Source organism: Ochotona princeps, chromosome 28 (genome assembly GCF_030435755.1).
Source record: "Ochotona princeps isolate mOchPri1 chromosome 28, mOchPri1.hap1, whole genome shotgun sequence".
Taxonomy (NCBI): domain Eukaryota; kingdom Metazoa; phylum Chordata; class Mammalia; order Lagomorpha; family Ochotonidae; genus Ochotona; species Ochotona princeps.
In genome coordinates this window covers 11,325,091-11,346,548 of record NC_080859.1, presented here as the reverse complement: position 1 = coordinate 11,346,548, position 21,458 = coordinate 11,325,091, and the positions used below count along the sequence as shown (strand labels likewise).

At 45.7% G+C, this 21,458-nt stretch overlaps 1 protein-coding gene across 3 annotated transcripts; it reads left to right on the top strand.

Moving 5' to 3' along the window:
- The first annotated feature begins 743 nt into the window (after window positions 1-743).
- On the top strand, window positions 744-20,319 carry SPATA9 (spermatogenesis associated 9). Of its 3 annotated transcripts, none has more exons than XM_004586194.4 (5): window positions 747-945; window positions 1,121-1,209; window positions 8,101-8,328; window positions 18,339-18,434; window positions 19,834-20,319. In XM_004586194.4, exons 1-5 carry the CDS (start codon window positions 885-887, stop codon window positions 20,119-20,121), a joined length of 762 nt encoding a protein of 253 aa, XP_004586251.2. In that variant the 5' UTR covers window positions 747-884; the 3' UTR covers window positions 20,122-20,319. The 3 variants fall into 3 exon arrangements, with proteins under 3 accessions (XP_058512210.1, XP_004586251.2, XP_012782763.2); XM_012927309.3 differs by having other exon boundaries at window positions 763-920; XM_058656227.1 differs by lacking the exon at window positions 1,121-1,209 and having other exon boundaries at window positions 744-920.
- Window positions 20,320-21,458: the final 1,139 nt, after the last annotated feature.

Below are 21,458 nucleotides of genomic sequence, written 5' to 3'. Positions count from 1 at the left end.
GCTCAGACCTGTGTAACAGATTTTTTTTCTGGCAATAGGTTGCACTTTCACAGTGTGAAGGGCGTATTAACTTGTGGGGTCTTGGTGGAGGAAGCAGGAAGCTGGAAGACACAAACAGCTACAAACCCAAGCACTCTGATGTGGGATACAGTCATCTTAGTAAAAATGAGATTTTAGCTGATCCAATCTTGACTCCCACATACTAAAACATTAACCAGGCAGTCCATCAAACGCATGTACTACCAAGTTTTTCCCAAGTTGCTACAGGGGACAACATGGTCCTTTGAAGTGGGGAGATGGTTGGACTAGGAAAGCAAAAGAGGAAGAAAATGGTTTATAGTCAAAGGAAACAAAGGAAAGACCTGACAGTTTTGCCTGGGCCTGACGTGGTGGACCTCACTTAGGCAAAGGGGGAAGCAATGTGCTCAGAAATCTTCCTGAATGAACCTCCCACTTGGCATCGTGTGTGAAGCATTTCTCTTCAAGCACTCCCTAGCTCTTGTTCAAGGGACGCTTTGTTCTCAGTAGATCCGATCATTGCAGTCTCCCTGTAGAATTTGGGACAAAATTCAGCTTTTCCCTCTCCCCCCTCCTTTTTTTTTATGCAGAACTCCTTAGTGCGGCTCAATTCTCAATCCCTTCCTTCCTCCCTTGATGCCGCTAAGCACACTCTTTGGCTATCACTCCAGTAGGATTCCAGCAGATTCTACAGCTGGTTCTCAGAAGCCCATTGTGCAGTCACGGAGAGTTCCTTGCAGTCTTTGCAGCTCTGGGTTCCACGCCTGCCCACTCTCATGGGCGGAAAGGCTCCGGGCACCGCCACCCACAGCCTTGCCCAGGACTGAGTGGCTGCCGAACACTGGAAAACCACACTGAAACTCATCATGCCCATCAAGCCTGTTGGGTGGATATGTGGGCAGGTGCTGAAGAACTTTTCTGGAAGAAGTACACACAGTCTTGTTGTAAAGGGAATATGGGTGTGGGAACACGGGGGGTCAGTTCCTGAGGGTCTGTCTGCTCTCCTCTTCACCTAGGCACTGGACTTGCTGTGCTGCGTTCCTCTTTAATCACACAGAGGATATTTCTTAAGTTTTTCTTCTTCTCCTAACCTCTTTCTTAGTCGAGGGAATCCAAAAAGTAATCATGGACCTTGTAGATGAGTTTAAAGATGATTTCCCAGCCATCCTCAGAATGTCGCAGTCCAATCAGGTATGTGGCTTCATAATGTCCAACAGGAATTCAAAAAAGATGTTGCAGCACTGCAGTAACTTCATGGTTGATTTCTTTTGTTTGTTATTGTTTAGTGTTTGTTACTCAGAGGTGAACAGCTCTTTATGAGAATGAGTGACTCAGCAGTTTGGACCACAGTTAGAACAGGTCAGGCTGTGCAGAACACAGCACAGTGACGGTTTGGAAAACATGCTTTAGGCACAACTGCATGATGTACTGGGCTTAAACATGGAAGCAAACAAAGAAGCACTCTAACACAGTAATTGTGCAGTCGTATAATTCATTCCAAAGGAGAGATATTAGAGGTACCTTAAGTATTGCTCCCAATACCCAGTCACTAGCCACTGACTAAATGCCTCAGTATTCCTTGGAATTAGGAAGAGGGAATATAGTGACCAACTAGATGTGATCTAATGGAAATAGTTCAACTAGTATTGGTGCTAAATGTGCAAAGTGGTAGAGCTACATCCGGGTTAGCCAAGTGAGTAACTCTGCATAGGCTGGGAGAGAAGGCATCGGGAAGGAACGGGGCATAGATCAGGTCTCGGAGGACCAACTAATCATGATTGATTTGAGTGTGGAAATGACATGTAATTGGCACTTACTGGTAAGGAAGGCTGACCAGATGCCGAGGGTCTGAGAAGAATCTATTAAAATGACAGACAAAAACAAGAACATTAACAATGAAGACAGCATATGTTGGATGCAAGAGTTACTGAGCAGAGTTTGAAACTGACGGGGTAGAAAGAAAGGAATGTGCAGGAGCTGAGGAAGACCGTGGTTACTTGAGTGGCTAAAAGAGACACGATCCTATCATCTAGGATGGAGGACAGTATGAAGGAGAACAGGCTTACAGATCATCTAACTGGGTCATGGTTTAAGACATGGAGTTGAGTTGCAAACTGTATATGTAGATGTGAAGTTCAGAAGAAGTCTGGGATGAAGGTGTATGCTTAGGAGTCATGGGTGTGTTGTGTAGGTAACTGTGAATATGTAACTCCAGCACATAGTTAAATCTGAGAAATATTATTGCTTGCCATGTAGGAGAAATACTGGACACAGCAGTTAAGACACTGTTTGGAAAGCCTGTGTTGCAGGGTGTGAGAGAGATCACACTGGACCCAAGGGTAGGATGTTAGGAGTAGTCTTTACTTCCCAAGCTTGGTGGCAGCAGCTCCCGCTGCACTCCAGGAGCCACGGCAGCAAGTAGCAAAAATCAGGGGTTTTTAAGCTCTCATCTTCCAATCAGATTGAGAGACACACAGTACAAAGAGTTTCAGGCAGGAAGGAAGTTACCAGAGTTTAAAGTCTTCTTTATAGTCTTCTTATAGTTAACTAACGTAATACAACAGGAGGCAGGAGGGGCCAGGTGTGCGGAACCTCCAAAGTAATTTCCGCAATGTCAGTTATTCTGAATGGTGTGGAAGGCAGGAGTGGCAGTGGGATTTTTGCACCTTCAGTTAACTTGAATGGCATGAGAAGAGGTAGGAAGGGCATGTGGAAACCCTTGTTTCCGCGTCCTGTCCACTGTTGGGCGGGTGCAAGCCACCAATGGCTGCACCCCATAACAGCCTGCATGCCCTCCTAGGTGCCTGGGGTCTGGTCCTACCCAGCTTTGTTCTTACTAACCAATCATGCTGTTGTCTTCAAACTCATACTGAGCAAATACATGTATATATATATATACACACACACACACATATATACCATATAATATAAATACCTTATATAACATATACACATTTAAATACCTTATATAACATATATACATTTATATGTGATATATTTTATATTATATGAATTTATATTTAATATACAATTATATAAAACATATATATATAGTTTTTTATCTGAATAGTGGCTGATGCCTGTATATGTCAGTGATTGAATGTATTAAATCCATACATTTCTGAACGCGAATGGACAGGCATGGCTGTCTATCATTGACTCACGTGTGAGTTTAACTGTGAGGACTTGCAGAACCGACTCTTGGAAGACCCCAGCAGCATGTCAGCTGGGGACTGACAACTGTGTCATTGTACAAGTGAATTCCCTGATTGTTTCGAAGAGAGATAGACTTCGCTGGAGCTAATGAGGGGAGAATACTGGTGGACCTCTAAGATAATACTTCTAACGTGACACACATTCACGCTGTCACTTATCATTTGAAAGAGGCAGGACACAGAGGAAAAGGAAAAAGGCTGGCATGATACAGGTAGGGGAGTAAACTCTTTGTTGTTGTTGTTGTAACACCCTCTCTCAGGTCTCAACACTGAGCAAGAGCAGAGCTGAAGTGTAGGCATAGTGGTGAGATGATGGCGTTAAATGGTGGTCAGCTGAGAGGCAGAGGCTAAGGAGGGATCCAGAGGGGATGCTGAGTTTTCTAGGTCCACGTCTTGCATTTGGGGTCTAATTGGTTCTCTGTTTTTGTGTTCCCCTGGCTTGGTACCCTGGAGACTTTCCTTGGCTATGTTCTGGAGTAGGGGAAAGAGAACAAGGGGCCAGGTCTAATCTAGGATGTCACGTGGTTAAGGGCAACACAGTGGCGGCAGGAATGACAGCAAAATCCTCGAGGAGGATTCTGAGTAGCCAAAGGCAGGCCTGGCAAGTCCACAAATCCCTTCCAAGTTGTGATTCTCCCACCATGGTGGAGGTTAGGAAAGCCTGGCTTTTGTTTAACCTAAGAAGTTGCAGCTTTTTTTTACAGTTCCCTTCATCTCTTTGTACTCATCATCAACAGGGGTTCTGGAGAAATAGATTGGCTGAATGATACCTGAGGAACTCTGAGTTTTTATTTCCAACTCACTGAAGCCATTGGCTGTTAACAGCTTTATATCATTCAGAGAAGAGCATAAACATAATTAAGGTTATTTTATCATTTTGAAAACAATTACATTTGCCTTTTCCCACCATTTACTTTGAAGAATGTGTTGCTGAGATTGGCAAGAAATCTGAGTAGTCTGGAGATATTATCATGCATTTGAAGTCATTTGCTCTTCAAGGGGAAATTATGCAGAAAATGTTATTATTTATTAGTCATTAACTAGATAAATTTTTGTAAAGGCCAAATTGTAAGTTCTGCAGTGTTTTAAAACATTTCTATAGGTAGGTTCCTAGTTATGTAACGCTCTGAAAGGAATGGTTTTAAAAATACTTAGGAATACTTAGAGGGATTTCTTCATTGGATTAAATTTTAAGTCTTTAAGTTTTGTGATTTGCATTGAAGTCTTTTCCCCTCCCCCCAGGCACTTAATTATTCAACAAGAGGCTGTCTTGCTAAGCCTGCAACAAAGAACTATTTGCTGGGAACGATGAGGAATTTTTATAGAGGAATATTTCAGAATAATGACTATTGAGTAATTCTCTTCATAGATGAAGGTTTTAAATGAAATGTCCTTTTTGAGGCTGGGGAGGTTAATTTTGGCATCTTGGATGGAAACTGTGGCCTCCACAATCCAGACCTTTAAGCTGCTCTGTCCCAGCCAGCCCAGACCCCAATGTACTCCATTTCTTTACTGAAGAGTAACTTTTTTTTTCACAGCTAACACTTGCAAATTACAAATGATTTCCATGTGAGAGCTTTTGAAAATAATAAAACTTTCATCTGAGCAAAGAAATGTGTACTACAACTAGCAAATTACTTAATCTGATCTGCACCTAGACTGAGAGTCACATTTTGTGAAAATTATGGTGCGCTTTCCCACTGAAACTACACGAGTGTCGGTAACCAGGGGCTCCGAGACGTGGTCAAATCCTGGCACTCTGCAGAGAAAACAATTGAGTAAGATTTGCTGACAGGCCGGCTTTACGGATGGAGGATAGTAAAAAGCTGAGGCCATAACAATTGGGAGTTGAGCATTAAAACTGCTGATGACAAAGAAATGAGTGTGGCTCTAGGAAAAAAGAAACGGAAAGGAAAAATAGAATAGTATATACTTCAAGAGTGATTTCAAATGGAGAAACCTGAGGTAGGATACTAGACCCAACTTTATAAACTGATGCTCTTTTTGTCAAGACTTCTAAGTTTCCTTCTGGTGCCCTTAAGTTTTGGAGAAAGGAGCTGGAATATCTTTTCTGACGATGATATCTGCCCCCCTCCCAAAAAATGATTATCCAGATTTGCACAGTTGGCAGCCAGTTCCAGGATGTTCAGGCTAAGAATCAAAAAACAAAAAAATAAAAAGAAGAAGAAGAAGAAAAAGAAGTGAGATCAACATCAGGATGCACACAGTTGGTTTGATAAGAAAACATACAGGGCAGCCAGTAAACAAAAGGGAGACACTGACAGCTCAAGGAAACCTTTAACGACGTTTCACTAGGGCTGATTGAGAAATCCACTTACTAAGAATGAGTTAAAATCATTACAGCGAGGCAACTGTCCTGGAAAAGCGTAGGCTCGTTCTGCATCGAGAGGATCACAGTTGTTTCTCCTCAGTTGTCACCTGCCCATCGCCTTAGCCGCAGAGAACTCCTGAAAACAAAGCCCAGGGCCTGGGTTTACCATTCTTACTCTGTCCTCAGGAGCAAAGAGGGGACCTTCTCAGGAAAGACTTGAATCCCTGGTTAGTGGCCGGGAAAAAGCAAGGTGATCAGAAACACCTGGTTGTCAGAAATAGCCCTTCCTTTGCTGGCGTTATCAAGAGAGTAAAGCACTGGAAAAGCCTTGAGGGGAAGGACGGGGATCTGATGGTAGCAGGGCGAGCACCGAAGGAAAACAGCTGATACGATGGCTCTAGTCCCAAAGAGCCGCGCGCTCACAATGCCACCAACATGGGAAAAAAACAGGAGGCACACGGAACATTAGTGTAATGCACACTAGAATTTTAAAAATATCATTTATAGCAAATGGCCGTGTGCGTGCTCAAGTGTTATGAACTCCACATGAGGCGTAACAGATGATAAAAAACAACCTTACTATTTTTAGAAGTACAGTATTTGGACAATGTCAAAGAGAGAAAGTGGAATGCATTCGTGTACTGTAGGTTTGAGGAAGCAATTCAGGCTGGTTAGTACGAAGAGATGGGTGACGGCCGCTGATGAATCCAGCATAATGTGTACGGGACGCCAAGAATTTGTAAAGAAAAACTAGAAAATAAACAAGGGGAAACTACAGAATGTTTACAATTTTGCAACTGCAAAAGTGAGAATTCCCCCAAACACAGAATCCTGAACCAATAGACAAGGCTTTAGAAAACATGAAACTGCATCTTAACCCACTTCCTGTTTGCTGTGGCATTGTGAATCCTCTCTTCATGGTAAATATCGAAGAGAGAAAAACACTCGCCAATTGCAGTCAGGTGCTGAGTCAATCTTATTCCACCCCGGGAGTTGGAGTCCGATAGAGATGGCCTTGGATGTGCAGGGGCTGCTGATACTGTGGGCGATTCGCAGCTGGGATAGACAGAGCAAATGGTTGCACCTGCCTCTTATTTTCTGTGTGCTGCCTGCGAATGAACAGCTGGCAGGATTGCGCTCCTGTTATCATGACTTGGACCTGTAGCCAGTGCAACAGCTCACAGTCGGATGGTATTCTACTGTGTTAGCTAAGGCAAGGGTGGCATGGCTAATGGACTTTCTCAGTAAAGCGCACTGAGTAAACCACAGCAGAACACCAAATGCAGCAGAAATAATCCTGCTTGGCAGTTCAGAACAACTGTGCTTTTCTCCAGCGCCAAGCACCTAACAGTAACAGAAGTGCTGAACTTGGAGGACGAAACAGCAGCCATGAGGTGATCTCAGGGTGAAGACAATGCATTTGAAATACGTATGCAGTGTGTTCGATCTTAAGACAAATACACAGTATTCATCATTGGCAAAACATCCACTTTGAAGTTATTTTGGATTTACATATTTCGATGAAATGACTATGTAGAGCTACAGAGTTGCTCATTCGTGTTATTAGCCAGGACTTCTCCCCAAGGTGTATAGGGAAAGGCCTGGAGAGCCTGTAAAATCACCTCTGTGCTTCAGGGGAAGCACACTGCCTGGTGCCTGGAATGTGGTCTGACCGCATTGTGGGTAGTTTTGCCTTTGTTCCTTTTCTGATGGAGCAGAGAAAGACCTGCAGGTCACGGGTGTGGGTAATGCCACGTGTTTCCCCTCCACCACCGTAAAAAACCAATCGTGTTTCTGGCCTTTTGAAATAAAAACCTCTTCAGCTTGTTCAGTAGTATATGAGATATTTGTATTCTTTTCTCAAAAGAATGTATTTTGTGGCTATGCTCTTGTGTTCTATTTAATGTAAAAAAATTGAAGTTTTTATGCAATTGAAAATAATAATGCAAATGATCCTGGCTGTGCCAATGGATTTTCGTTCAGTAAAAAAATATAAATCTCTGTAGGTCACATTCTGTAATGAGACCATTTTAACTTCTTACTGGTTTCCTCATTAATTGATAACTACAATAGGACCTTTGACAGCATTTTTGACTCGGGTTCTGTTTGATTTTACAGGAGTCACGATTTTACTGTTTTGGAAATCATAGTTTAATATTTGCCTACTTTTATAATAGTGAGTGTTAAAAAGTAATAAAACATTTTTTTTAAACAGAAAAATTCTAAAGTAAACTGAATATATGTGTTATTGTTGGGGTAAGAAGTTTTTACTAAATTCTGAAAGTGCTCTTTGAAAATCAAGGGAAAGGACACAAATCCAGGGGAAAGTCTCAAGCACATTTACCCTTGGCCAGTCACTTCAGTTCTGGAGATTTACCCTAAGGGAATAAATGCCACATAAAGGTGTTAGTGCTGAATACATACGCACAGCCCCACGCACCATGAAGTTCAAGGGCAGCAGTCTCTGCCAGAGGGGACTTTAATGAACACATCAGATGAGCGCGCCAGTGACTCTTCCAAAACTTGTTTTTTCAGAAAAGAGAGCCTGTGCAGAAAACATCCAGAATCCGAATGGCGCTGGCGTTAGCTAGGATCAATCGGGGGACGTTGATCCGAGGCCTGAGCAGCCTCTCCAGATCCTCCAAGTCCCTGGCCAGGCTCCTGCAGCCTCAACTCACCTGCCGAATTGTGGAGCTGAGAACGCTCGCCCGCCGGCTGCTGCGGGAGGTGAACCTGCCCCGGCATCCCCTCTACCACACTCAGGTACGCGAGCACTGTCTCTATACACAATGTGAACACTGAAAGGACACTTTTAAGTTTGCAGGTTGTGGAAAATAATGATGCAATGAACTGGGTTGACCCACATGTAAAATAGATAAACTTGGGTAAGAGAAATGAGTGGTGGGACCTTAACCAATATAGTGTATTAGCAGGCTTGAATAACTCTGAAAAGTGGAAGTCATGGGGACTTTGCTTCTACCTGATTAGTATTTTTTAAACATTTATTTGAGGAGCAGAGAGACAGGTGGGCACAGAAATCTTCCTTCCGTTGGTTCACTCTGCACGAGCTGGACACTGAGTCTGGTCTTCCCCATGGGCGGCAGGGGCCGAGGACTTGAGCCATTACTGGCTCCTGCCTGGCATGGCAGCTGAGCTTCAACAGCAGGGGTTCCAGCGTAGGATGCGGGTGTCCTTGGCCATGCCTCTGCTGGCATCTACCTCACTGAATTACACCAGGTAGTCAGTGTCGCAGGGTTCCACCTAAACATAAGCGTGCAAATTGCCATGCAAATCAAACAAAAAAAGAAATTTCACAAAGAATCCTAGAGGTCCTTTTATTCCTTTCTCCCCATGACTTTGTAACGCTTCCGTGATAATCTTTGCTTGACATAATGTGAGTGTTCTCAGCTGTAAATCCATTAGATGGACCCATCAATAACTTGGCATGTTTTGGATTACGTCTTCTGTGTTGTTTCCCTGAGACTCAGCTATGTTTAGTTTGGTTGTTTTGTTTTGTTTAATTCTTTTTTAGTTATATTTAGTTAAGGACAGCAGCTCTCGAGACACTTTTAGAACTGATTTTGTTTTTGTTTTTCTGTTCCAAATGTTATGGTACAAAACTCTGGGCTGTCTCTGCCTCCTAACTTTTCATGACAAAGCATTCAGAAATCTGGCAGGTCTGCCTTCGAAAACCCAGTGACTCCATTTGCATTCTTTTATTGGAGAGAAGGAAAACCAGGCTTAATCTGGAGCTCAGAAAGCAGAGCTTCCCTGTCTGATGTAAGCTGGCAGAGCTGTTAGGGGTAAGGACAGGTCCTCAGGTGGTGTCGTCTGGCTCCTGGTGCTTTTTCTCCATCACTTGTTTCCACTTCCCCAGGCTGGCTCATATGGCAGGTTTATTTGCAATTTTCCAAGCACTCTCCATACGGATTTCCACAATGATTGTAAAGCTCTCAAATTCTGTGATATTCTTTGATGTGTGACTTTAAATTATTACTTCAGTCTTATTACATGCCATGTGTCTGTTTTAGATTGTATGTGTCTTCTTAGATTTAATCTTGGTAGCTTGTGTATATCCAGGAATTTATCAATTTCTTATAGGTTTTCAATTTGTTAGCACACAGTTTTTCATAGTGATGTTTTAGGAACCTTTGTAATGTGTTTTTAGGAATCTTTGTAAAGTGTGTATTTAATTGGAAAAGCAGATTTACAGAAAGAAAGAGAGAGAAATGCCTTTCATCCTTGGTTCACTCCCAAAATGGCTACAGTGGCCAGAGCCGAACTGGTCTGAATCCAGGAGCCAGGGCTTTCTTATTGGATCTCCCACATGGGTGCAGGGTCCCAAGACTCTGGACCATCCTCCGCTACTTTCCCAGGTCACAGGCAGGGAGCTGGATGGGAAGCAGAGTAGTCGGGACACAAACTGGTGCCCATATGGAATGCTAGCACTCTTAGGTGGAGCACTGGTCAATCGAGCCATGCTGCATTTCAATGAATTTCCTTAAGATCATTATTTTAGATGTGTTTTGGGCATTTCAATGACATTCTGCAGATACTTCAGGTATCTATTTCTGGAGACTTCCTTGCCTCTGATCCTCTGGGCTATATATCGATGTCAACAGCTGCTCACGAGCCCTCAGCAGCAGACAGAACGTCCCCACCAGGCATCACAGAGCATGTGACTTGGGCACAGTTATTCCTCGGCTGCAGGTGCCAAGGGGCCTGCTTACTGCCTGCTAAAGAACCCTGGCTCTCGCTCCAAGTAATCCTAGGAGCCACAGAGCTGCTTCCTGTTCTCTAAGAAGCAGCAGCAACTCAGGCTTTAGAGGTAGACGGAGGCAGCATGGATTCCTTTGGAAGAGCAGCATTGTCTCTTGGACCTTCGGACCTCAGTCGGATTTCTGATTCAATGCCAGTGAAGACTGTGGGATTCTCCTGTGGTTAGGGCTGCCAGGATGCAGTGATGGTGGACATTATGGGAACTTAGCACTTGCTTTCCCAACAAGACAGTGTCCCCAACCAGCCAGCAGGGGCAGGAGCTGTACCCTGCTTTCTTCCTCTCTTTCTCTCTTTGCTGCTTTTGGAGCCTCTGCGTTGTCACTCCGTTACTGAGTGTCCGCCTGGTTTGTCTCCTGGTAATGTGGTCCTCCCTTTCAGGCTCTGGTTCTCCTTGGCGGGTGGAGGCAAGCAGAGGCTCTGACTGCTCGGCCGGCTTTGATCTTGTCCGCCATGTGATCTCCCCAGCAACTGTTCTTTGCAATGTTGCAGGGATGCTATTGTTCCTGACAATGGTAGTCTGTTTTGCATCTCTCCTTGTGGGTAATTGACTTGTTTTGCTTAATATATATATATATTTGTTTACTTGCTTGAAAGGTAGAGTAACTGACCAAGATGAAGATATTCCATCCATAGGCTCAGTGGCCACAACAACCTGAGCTGGGCCAAGCTGGAGCCAGGAGCTCCATCCGGGTCTCCCACAAAAATTTACTGAGAAGCTGATCTGTGAGAGCCCAGCTTAGCCCTGGAGTTGTAGGGCTCATGAATAAAGAAGCAAATGGTGTCAGTGATTTGAAGCAACTACACGAAGTGTGCAAAAGCACATGGAAGCACCATGAAGTGGCGCGTAAGTCCAAAGAATTGGGGCTGCGCTTAAAACACCACTTGCAATGTCCGCACCCCCTGATCAGAATGCTTTGATTCCTGGCTCCACTTCCGATGTCAGGCTTCCTGCGGGCAGCAGGTGATGGCTCAAGTGATTGGGTTCCGCCAGTCACCTGGGAGGTCCACTTGTACTTCAGTCTTTTCGTCCTCTGCCTGGCCCAGTCCCTGCTATTGTGGATATTTATGGAAGGACTCAATGGATGGTTGCTATTGCTGTCTGTCTTTTTATCTTTCAAACAGAGGAATGCAAACTAAGACTCCCAAGAGGAGTCAGCGGTGGCTTTCTAGCTGTAGCCCAGATTGAGGGGCAGGGAACCGACCCAGTGAAGGTATGGGGGAATCCTTCAAGAAAGGGAATGCCACATGTTAAGAAACAGATGGGAGCCTGTCAGTTGTTTCATGTGACTGCAGTGAGACATGTGGAGGCTGGGCCAGAGGTCCCCGGGTCACCATGGGCTGAGGAGAAGATACGTAGCACCTTGCCTAGTAGACAGTACCTGGGGCGGAGAATCTGAGCTGCCGTGGGGAGGAAACCAGGACACAGCAAGGGCGAAAGCAACACACGTCAGAGCTGCAGGGCTCAGTGAGAAAGAAGACATAGCTGACTATCAAGACACAGGCCAGGCCTGAGCTAGTGTTCTGGCACTGTGGGTTAAGTTGCTACCTACCACACTGGTATCTCCTACCAGTGCAGCTCGTGTTCCAGCTGCTCTGCTTCCAGTCTAGCTCCCTGCTGCTGGCCTGGGAAAAGCAGCTGAATATGGCTCAAGGTGGCCATGTGCGTGGGCCTTGCATCCACATGGAAGACTTTGAAGAAGCTCCTGGGTTTGCTGTGGCCCAGCCTGGCCATTGAGGCCATTTGGGGAGTGAATTAGCAGATGGAAGATCTCTCTGTCCCTCTCTCTCTCTTTCTGTAACTCTGCCTTTCAAATAAATAAAGTTCAAACAACAAAAATACTTGGGCCCAAAAAGTCAACCCCGGGGCTGGAGTGCAGGCGCAGTACTACCAGCATGCTATGGCTCCTGGGAGCTGAGGGGTGGGCATCACATCCCCGAGAAGGGATGGCTGAGGGATGCTTCCCAGAGTGCATTTCAGGAGGCCAGGCTACCCTGGTCAAGGTGCACTTTGTGGCATGGGTGCAACAAGAGGGGTGAAAACAAGACTGTGATCACATGCTGGATGTGATGGTGGCTATGTGGCAGGTATTGCCGTAACTGTGGGGAGCTAAGGGGCCGGTCTGGAGGCATGAAGCAGGTTAACCCGGTTCCCAGCTCCTCTTGGCATGCTGTCATGTGTCACAGCTCTGGGGCTGATGAACATTGGAATGACACATTGCTACCTGAGGCATTGGAAGAGGTCCCAGCCCAAATGCTCTCTGATGATTTTGTGATATCATCATAGTTCTGCTGTCTTCTCACTTGCCTCAGGGTAGGGGAGGCACACAGCTTCCGCCAAGGATAGGGGAACAGAGGAGCATGGCTGTAGGACCCCGGACGACAATGTTGGCTTCTGACATGGGGGCGTCTGAGATTAAGCATGTAGTTGGTGGTGGGCACAGGAAGGTCAGGCCACAGCAGATGCTGGGCCCCTCGGGGGCTCCCTGGACAAGGCTGGCCCTTTCTGGGTACACCCTCAGCTCCAGAGCACTCCCATGCCACACACATTGGAAAGGTGCCGAGAATGTACTACCCTAACCCTGCCGTCGCCATTGGACACCCGTCATCCACAGAGATTCCGGCCACCCCTGGTGCAGGGGCCCAGAACTCCACTGGCCAGCCTGCAGCCTGAGAGGCCCTTGGCAGCTGCTGACTCAGGCTGCTCCCCATGCCTCCCTGCGCGAGCCGCTGGGGCCTCAGCAGGGCTGAGGCGGCTGTTATGGAATCAGAAGCACCTTCTAGGAGAGGCCTCAGTCCTGGGAAGCCGAGTGAGTTGTGTTGGCAGATGGCTTCACACCCTGGCAATACTGCACACTCACAGAGCAGTGCCTGTACTCAGCCCTGCGCGCCGCCTGGCCAGCTGAGTGCAGCCTGCAGCTGCCATCCCTGCCCTACATCATGGGCTGTGGGGCCCAGCTCCAGCCAAGACACGTCAGCTCCCAGACAGGCTTGTTGATTCTGGCAGATCACGTTGGGCCATAGGATCCAAGGCGCTTCCTGTGATGGGCTCACAGCCCTACACTCGCACACATCAGGAATGCAGACTGGCCCTCAGTGGCTGTCTCAAGGTTAATTTGGGAGAAGTGGACATTTCCTAGAAAGTGGACACCCTGGGATGTCCTCTTTGGCTAAGATCTGGGGATGACCCGATGAGAGGCTTTTTCATGAATACCTAGGATGTTAGTGTAGGGGTTACTAACAAGCAAGCAAACAGCCCAATGGTTTTCCTATGTATTCGTATAAGTGCAAAGACAAGGTTGTGTAGCTCTTACAGAAGCATAGGGAGGACTTGTGTGAGCAGCTTACCACACTTCTTTGTGGATCATGGAGTTAGGTGCCCCCTGGGACTCCCTGCTAGCCCTCCTGCCCTCGGTGTATGGGACAACATGCCTCCTAGTTGACCTCATATTTCCCCAACCCTCAGGTCATGAAAAAAGGTTCTTCCAGACGTCTGTGGGAAATGGAGTGAAAAGGTGTAAAGGTGAAAAGGTGTATTTTGGTGTAAAACAATTTCTGGAACCCATGCATGTTTTTTAATAGGTGTTTTTTAAGAATCCCCATATGCATAGATTTCCAAATTTGCACTGAAATAAATTTATATTTTCATTGTATTCTCCACAAAGGTTTTGAAATCTTTTTTGTTTTGTTGTTGTTGTTGTTGTTTTAAAAAGATTCATTTATTTTTATTGGGACAGCATATTTACAGAGAGAGGGGGAGAGGCAGAGAAAAGGATCTTCTGCCTGCTGGTTCACTCCCCAAGTAGCCACAAGAGCCGGAGCTGAGCCGATCCGAAGCCTGGAGCCAGGAGCTTCTTCCAAGACTCCCACGCGGGTGCAGGGTCCCAAGGCTTTGGGCTGTCCTCTGTTGCTTTCCCAGGCCACAAGCAGGGAGGATGTGAACTGACACCCATATGGTGGACGCAAAGGGAGGAGGATTGCTTAGTTTGCTGACCCAAGGTGCCAGACCCTGAGGTATCCTTCTGTAAGCAACTCTTTTTTTTTTTTTTCTGAACTATCATGGTTGACTTTTTGTGATATATTTTCATTAATGAAAAAAAAAATGAACACAGCAACTTATTTTATCAGATGAGGCAGTTAAAATTGTGTGGGAGTTTAGCTAAAGGTTGGAATGTTTTTAATCTTCACATAGCCATATATTTTATCAGTTAACATTACCAAATTAAAAAAAAAACTACATGGATGTAACATTGAGACCAAGGCATTTCCAACTCAGACGTGCAAATAAATTAAAATTAATAAAATAAGGTTAAGTCAAGGTTTTTGAAATAGGCCAAGACAATCTAAATAAAGACCCTCATTTACATTTCTCTGATTTAATCTGTTTTTTTTTTTTTAACTGCACAAGAGTCCCACTCAAAGAGAGCCAGAAATGAAACAGGGTGGCTTTTAATATGAAAAACATGGATTGCAAGTTCGTCATAAAATGGAAAGATGGCTACTTGCCAGTAACCACATAAATTTTGGAAGTGGTATATTTTCTACCAGGATAATTTGTTACAGGAATAGAAAGTGTTTACTAAAAGCATTTAAAAAATAGTGAGAAAGTATCCCCTTAGGCAATAGATGGTCTAATTATTCAGATGCATAACATGAATCAAACACACAGGCTTTGAAATTCATCAGTTTTAGTGGCTTTCAGGCCAAGGACAAAATCTGAGAAAGAAATGTGGGGGGTAGAAACAGTGTATTTTCTCACGCCGGCAAGCCTTTCGTTTGTCCGTGTGGCCTGGCCTGCCAAGGCCCTAGGCCTGGGTGCCTCCAGCGACTCAACAACCTTGTCACTCTGGGCAGTACCTGCCTCTCCTCCCTCCCCACCTTTGCCAATAGCAGGATCTAATGGCACACAATGGTTTCCATTCTTCCAGCCAAGAAGGCATTAAAAAAAAAAAAAAAAAAAAAAAAGCAGCGGCTCCATTTCCTGGAAGCGCTTTCTAGAAGCCAAGAACTCTAGGAAATTTTCCAGGTTAACTTAATGGAGGGATTGGGGTTAAACCTGCCCACGACCACGACGTGGAGCAGTTGGGATGGCCGGAAAAGGAACGGAGGAGAGAGGAGACACCAGCCAGCACGCCCATCCTTGCCGCCCCGCGAGCCCGGCCCCCAAGCCTGGCTCCTAGCTGCCCTCAGCTCGTTGGCCAAGCCATCCCCTGGGTTTCAGCTTCTCATCAGTAGGTTAGCATGGGAAAACGCCTAGTTAAGCAAGAAGTTAAACGGAGCTGACTGCCCTACACTCTGGTCTTCAAATGTTGTTTAGGAAACACGCCTCACGCTCTCTCCACTGACCTGGGAAAGCAGAGAAAACAAGCAAGAATTTCATCTCCCTGAACCCAACATAGGTTTGTTAGAAGATAAAAGGAAACCGTGTTAATTAAGCCATTAGAATAGAATTTAGCTTGTAACGAGTATCCTATGTTATTGATGCAAAGCCTTATAGGTCTGTATATGTCAGCCATACAAATCTCTTGTACTTTCAGTGGATTTTTGTCCAAACTTTTTCCTATAGAGTGGTATGTTTGTGTCAATCATAAGAACACTGGACATAAAACATTTTCTTTACAAAATGAAGCATGAAGAACAGCACATAGATTTAGTGTACAGCTCAATACATTTTCTCTTTTAAAAAGATTAATTTATTTTAACTGAAAGAGTTACAGAAAGAGAAAGATTGCAGAGAGAGATTCTGCCTCCATCCGTTGGTGCACCGCTGAATTGGCCACAACCGTAGGAGCTGGGCGGGTCTGAAGCTGGGAACCAAGGGCTTCCTCCAGGCCCAAGGCCTTGGACCATCCTCCACCACTGTTCCAGGCCATCAACAAGAAGCTGGAGCAGAAGCGGAACAGCCAGGACTCAAACTAGAGCCCCTATGGGATGCTGGCTCTGTAGGCAGCAGATTAGCCAGCCACGCAGCTCTCAGTTCAGTACGTTTTCAAAGATTGAACACACTTCAAATTCTCCTCGAGGTGCCTTCTAGTCACCAGTCCCATTTTTGCCAGGACGCTCATTTTGTCACCTTCCACTGGTATTACTTTAGTTGGTCCCCTGCATGCAATGGGAATTGCTATGCTCACAGTTTTGAATCTTGTTCTTTCTCACATGTAGTAGAGTACTAATAATGCTGCCATGTACCGCCATCCTCTTAAGCACTTTACCAGAACTTTCTGATTTATATTCCTGGCAAACCTATGAGATAAATAAGATAGCAGCCATTACAGCACTTCCTCTGTTGTTCCTTCTCCAGAGTGTAGTCCGAGGCAAGACAGTATCATGGTCAGGTGAAACACTTCGCCCTGATGTGTATGGCCCCGGGTTTAATTCTCACTTTGCTACTGTCCCTTGTATTTCCATGGGCAAGTTACCTGTTTCACCTTTTCCTTTTCTCCAATGTAGAATGGGGATAATAACAATAGCAGTGTCATGAATGTCTTAAGAAAGAAGTGTGGTGGTTGGCACCAGGGTGTGCTAAGTTTGGCCTCTGCCTGCAGTGCCAGGATCCCATATGTGTGCTAGTTCGAGTCCTGTTTACTCCACTTCCAATCCAGCTCCCTGCTAATGTGCCTGGGAAAGTGCTTGGGCCCCTGCACCCACCTGGGAGACTTGGAGGAAGCTCTAGGCTTCTAGTTTCAGCTCAGCTCAGCTCCTGCCATTGCAACCACATGGAGAGTGAACCAGGGAATGGAAGATCTCTCTCTGTCTCTCCTCTCTGTAACTCGCCTTGCAAATAAAAATAAATAAATCTTTAGAGAAGAGAATGAGGTGAGAATGTTGATAAAAGCACAGAGAACCAAGCTGGGCCAGAATGGCAGGGCAGCGTTTATTCAAGGATCAGATTTTGAAATGTTGTTCAGGTTGCGTCATCAGCCACTGGCAGTCGGGGCCCCGTTTTCCCAACTTCTCTCTTGTTGACTGTTGGTGTTTCAGTGTTGTAAACAGCGTCCTAGGAAATGTGCAGGGCTGTGTACGTGATTGAGTCTGCCCTCACACGACTCCATTAGCTTTAGCCCGTACCTCCTTGAAGTCCACTGGAGCCATTGAGTGGCTGGCTGTTCTTTCAGAGCAGCGGGGCTCCGTGCCACCCACCTTCCTGCCCAGTAGGGAAGAGGTGTTGCCTTGGCGTCTCCAGTTCACCCATGCCAGGCCACCAGGGTGGTGCTTGTAGGCCAGGATGGTTCCCTTAAAACTGAGGCTGCACCTGGAGACAACATCTGTGATCAGCAACCAGAAGCCACTCTGAGGCCAATCCTCTTTGTCTGAAAAGCAGGGCCTGAAACTGCATGTGCACCTAAGGTGACCTCTGGCCTGCAGCAGCCTCATGCTTAACATTCCCAGCAGGCGTTAATCTCCAGGACACGCTTAGCCTTCAGATGGCTGTTTGCTTCACTGAGGTTGTGAATAATTTAGGAAAGAATCAATACCTGAATTTGTGAAGTTTTTCTCATGCGCACAGCAGCCCCTCCTAGTGGACACGGTTGGCAGCTGGAGAAAACAAGTTCTAGTAGTTTGAATTTGTGAATGCTTTTCTACAAGGGGACTTGGGAAGTTTTCTGGAAAGTGAAATTAGAAGGTTAATTTATTTTGGTGCAAGAGAATTTTGAAATCCATGCATCTTGTTCATAGTTCGTATGTCCATGAACTTTTTTAAGCCTTCACACTCCGCCCCCCAACCTTGGGTGCATGGATTTCCAAATTTTTCCATCAAGACAAACATCTAATTCCATTTTCCATAAACTTTTCGAAGTGCTGCTTTAGATTTGGGTGCAAGTTTTCATGAGCGAAAGAAGATGTCTTCTTGTTAAAAGCAGAAAATTAAGCCAGTTCATTTCCACAGTGTACAGGGAGCAAAGCATTTAAATTCTTATGCTACAACAAAATTGTAAAATACCAAAGAAATTCTGGACATTTTTGTTTTGTTGAAACAATCTCTTCTGTGCTTGCAGGCCCGGAACAGTTCTCTCTTTGAAATCCTTTCCTTTCCAGCAAAGACAGCGCTAACCAGCATAATGTACGCCTCCTATGCAGCCCTCATTTATCTGGTAAGTTGGGGAAATTGCTAGCATCTACATAGGAATTTCTTTTTCTAATGTGAGTGATGACACTGTGCAGTGGTGTGCTGTACAGTTGTTAATACCACGCACAAGTGAGGGTATTATTCTCCGGTTACCTTCGTCTTCAACACATACCCTTCTGAAAAGCCAAGTAGGCCCACAAAAGAAATTTGTAAATGACAATTTTTTATATTTGATCGCAGGATTTTCCAGGCGCTGGTATGAGCAGGGTGGGGCCTCTGCTAGAACCCCCCACCCCCCGATTAGGATCTGTGCCCTGTGTGTGGCCCCAGAGAGCTGCACCATCCCTGCCACACCTCAGGAGGACACAAGTGGAAGTGTCCGCTAAGAGACCAAAAAGCTGGCCGCCCCAGGAGCCAGGTGTGCCACTGTCTCGGGCTTCGTGGCCTCCAGCGCCAGGGAAACACAGATCCGTGCCTTGGACACTGCTCCGCAGTGGCATGGTAGTAACGCAGCCTGCAGGAAGTGAAGACCTGGGGCCTTCCCAGAGTTTTCTTCTGCAAACTTGGTCTGAGTCCCTCACACTGGTCACTGCACCGGTCCCATTGTCCCACTGGCCCCAAGCAGTGCCTTTGTCCTTGTGCAGGGAGAACGACTTGTGCAAGCTTTCTCCCTGACCTCCTCCCCCTTGGCACATGAACCATTCATTGCCTGGGCACGCTCACTGCACACTCCGTAGCCAGAGGCAGGTGGGAGAGGAGGGCAGGAGGAGCAGGTGCAGCAGCTGAGGCCGATGGAGCGCTAGACTCCGCATCCTTTTACTGGAAACCCCTCAAGTGTGCACAGGCCATAATTACTTGAAATATCGCTTTTGTAAAAAATTTTCATGGACTTGTCTTAAACACGTTGTGTCCCAAATACGTACACAGTGAGTTTAATAAAGTCATGTTTCTATTTTGACACTCTTCTCCTGTTCTATTGAACAGTGTTGGGTGGGGGAGTGGATCACATGTTTGCTTAGCAGTTCTCCATCTACTGGTTTCTCAAAATCTTAACCTAAAGCGATTACTACATCCTTCCCATTGTGCACTGGGGTGTAAGCCAACTCCCAGGGAGAGGCAATTGAAAGCCGAAACTCGCTTTCAGATATTGATATTTTGGGGGGCAAATCTCACTACTCAGAAAAGGGTTTGTTTAATCAAGCCAGGTGAATGAAGATGTAAGCCTTGTGTAAAAACACATCTTTACTAATACATGTGAGGTTTTTGAGTTACTCTCTCGGTCGTGTCATATTAGAACCAGGAACCAATCTCCAGTGTGCATCAGGAGTGCTACCTCCATGCCATGATACCCAGCACTGCATGGCTCATCTGTAGTTAGGAGCTTAAAGGGAAACTTGACTTCCGGTAACTTTTCTGTTACCCAGGCAGTCTGTGTTAACGCTGTGCTGGAGAAGGTGAAGACCATTTTCCAAGAAGAAGAGTCCTTCAGGGAAACCAGAGAGCAAGAGGAACGTTCTAGAAGAGCCTTTTCCGAGCCCACACTCACAGAACCTGGGTTTTCTGAAAGTGGAATCAAACTGAAACCTTACAGGTCACTGCCGGAGAATCCAGACCACATCGCACCTCGCCCCAAGCTTCCTGCTAGCAAGCAGAATAACAAGATCCAGGTCTTACATTCGGTGTTCGACCAGGCGGCTGAACTGGACGAGTGAGCTGGTCTGAGCAAAGATACCCCTCCGCAGAGCCCAGGGCTTGTCCATCGAGTGGCACCCTTCACCTGCCGGAACTCCAAGGTGGGTCTGCATTCACTGAGTGCTCTCCCATTTACCACGAGAGGCTGGGGAGCGGGAAGAGCATCATTCTCTAGTGTTTATATAGTAGAGAAAATAAACTGAAGTTGATGCAGAATATACATATGTATGGCTGTATGATTTATCAAGAAGGAAAGTCACCCTATTGTGGGTTTCACGGTTGTTTATAAAAAGGGTGTGTTTACGTTTTTATTAAAGACCTGTTTCACTTATCTATTATTTGGGAGGAAGAAAAAAATCCTATTAAAAATTATATATCTTTATAGGAAATTAAAAAAACAGGATACATATGCAGTTTGAAGGCCTGTTGAAAAGGAAACGTAGTAATTCGTGGCTAGGGGCTCAGCCAGCACAGCTTTCCCGTTCCATTGCTCATCCACTCACTGTCTTTTTGCAAACCCAAAGGGGAGGGTTTCCAGGCGGGGGTCTTAGAACCCTCAGTCTAAGGTGTACATTCTTTCATAAACTCCTGTGCTACTGAGATGACTGTACGTTGGCACCAGGGTTTCCATCTTGACCGACAGCTCTTCTCTGAATTCTAAGTTTATGTTCACCCTATTTGTTTCTGGTGCTGTTTAGTCTTTGAACATAAGCTGCTGAGGGTCTTTATTTATTTTTTTAACAATTTGAGGTGTTTTAAAAATTTTTATTTATTTTTATTGCAAAATCAGATATACAAAGAGACAGAGAGGAAGATCCTCTGTCCGATGATTCACTCCCCAGCTGACTGCAACGGCTGGAGCTGAGCTGATCTGAAGTCAGGAGCTTCTTGTGGGTCTCCCACAAGAGTGCAGGATCCCAAGGCTTTGGGCCATCCTCGATTGCTTTCCCAGGCCACAAGCAGGGAGCTGAATGGGAAACAGGGTTGCCAGGATTAGAACTGGCATCCATATAGGATCCCCGCCCATTCAAGGTGAGGACTTTAGCCACTAGGCCACTGCACCGGGCCCTTATTGAGATCTTTTATCCACTGGTCCACTTCTGAAATAGCCACAAGACAAGGCTGGATAGTTTAGGCCAAAGCATAGGATTCCAGCTAGTCTCCCACATGGGTGACAGGGTCCCAAGCACGTGGGCCATCTTCTGATGCCTTCCCAGGTGTATCAGCAAGGAGTAGGGTCAACAGCCAAGCAGCTGGGACTGGAGCCAGTGCTCTGATGAGGGGTGCCGGCATTACAAACAGAGGCTTAACTTGTTGTGCTGCTGGGTTTTGCATGACCTGTACCCAGCACAGTAAT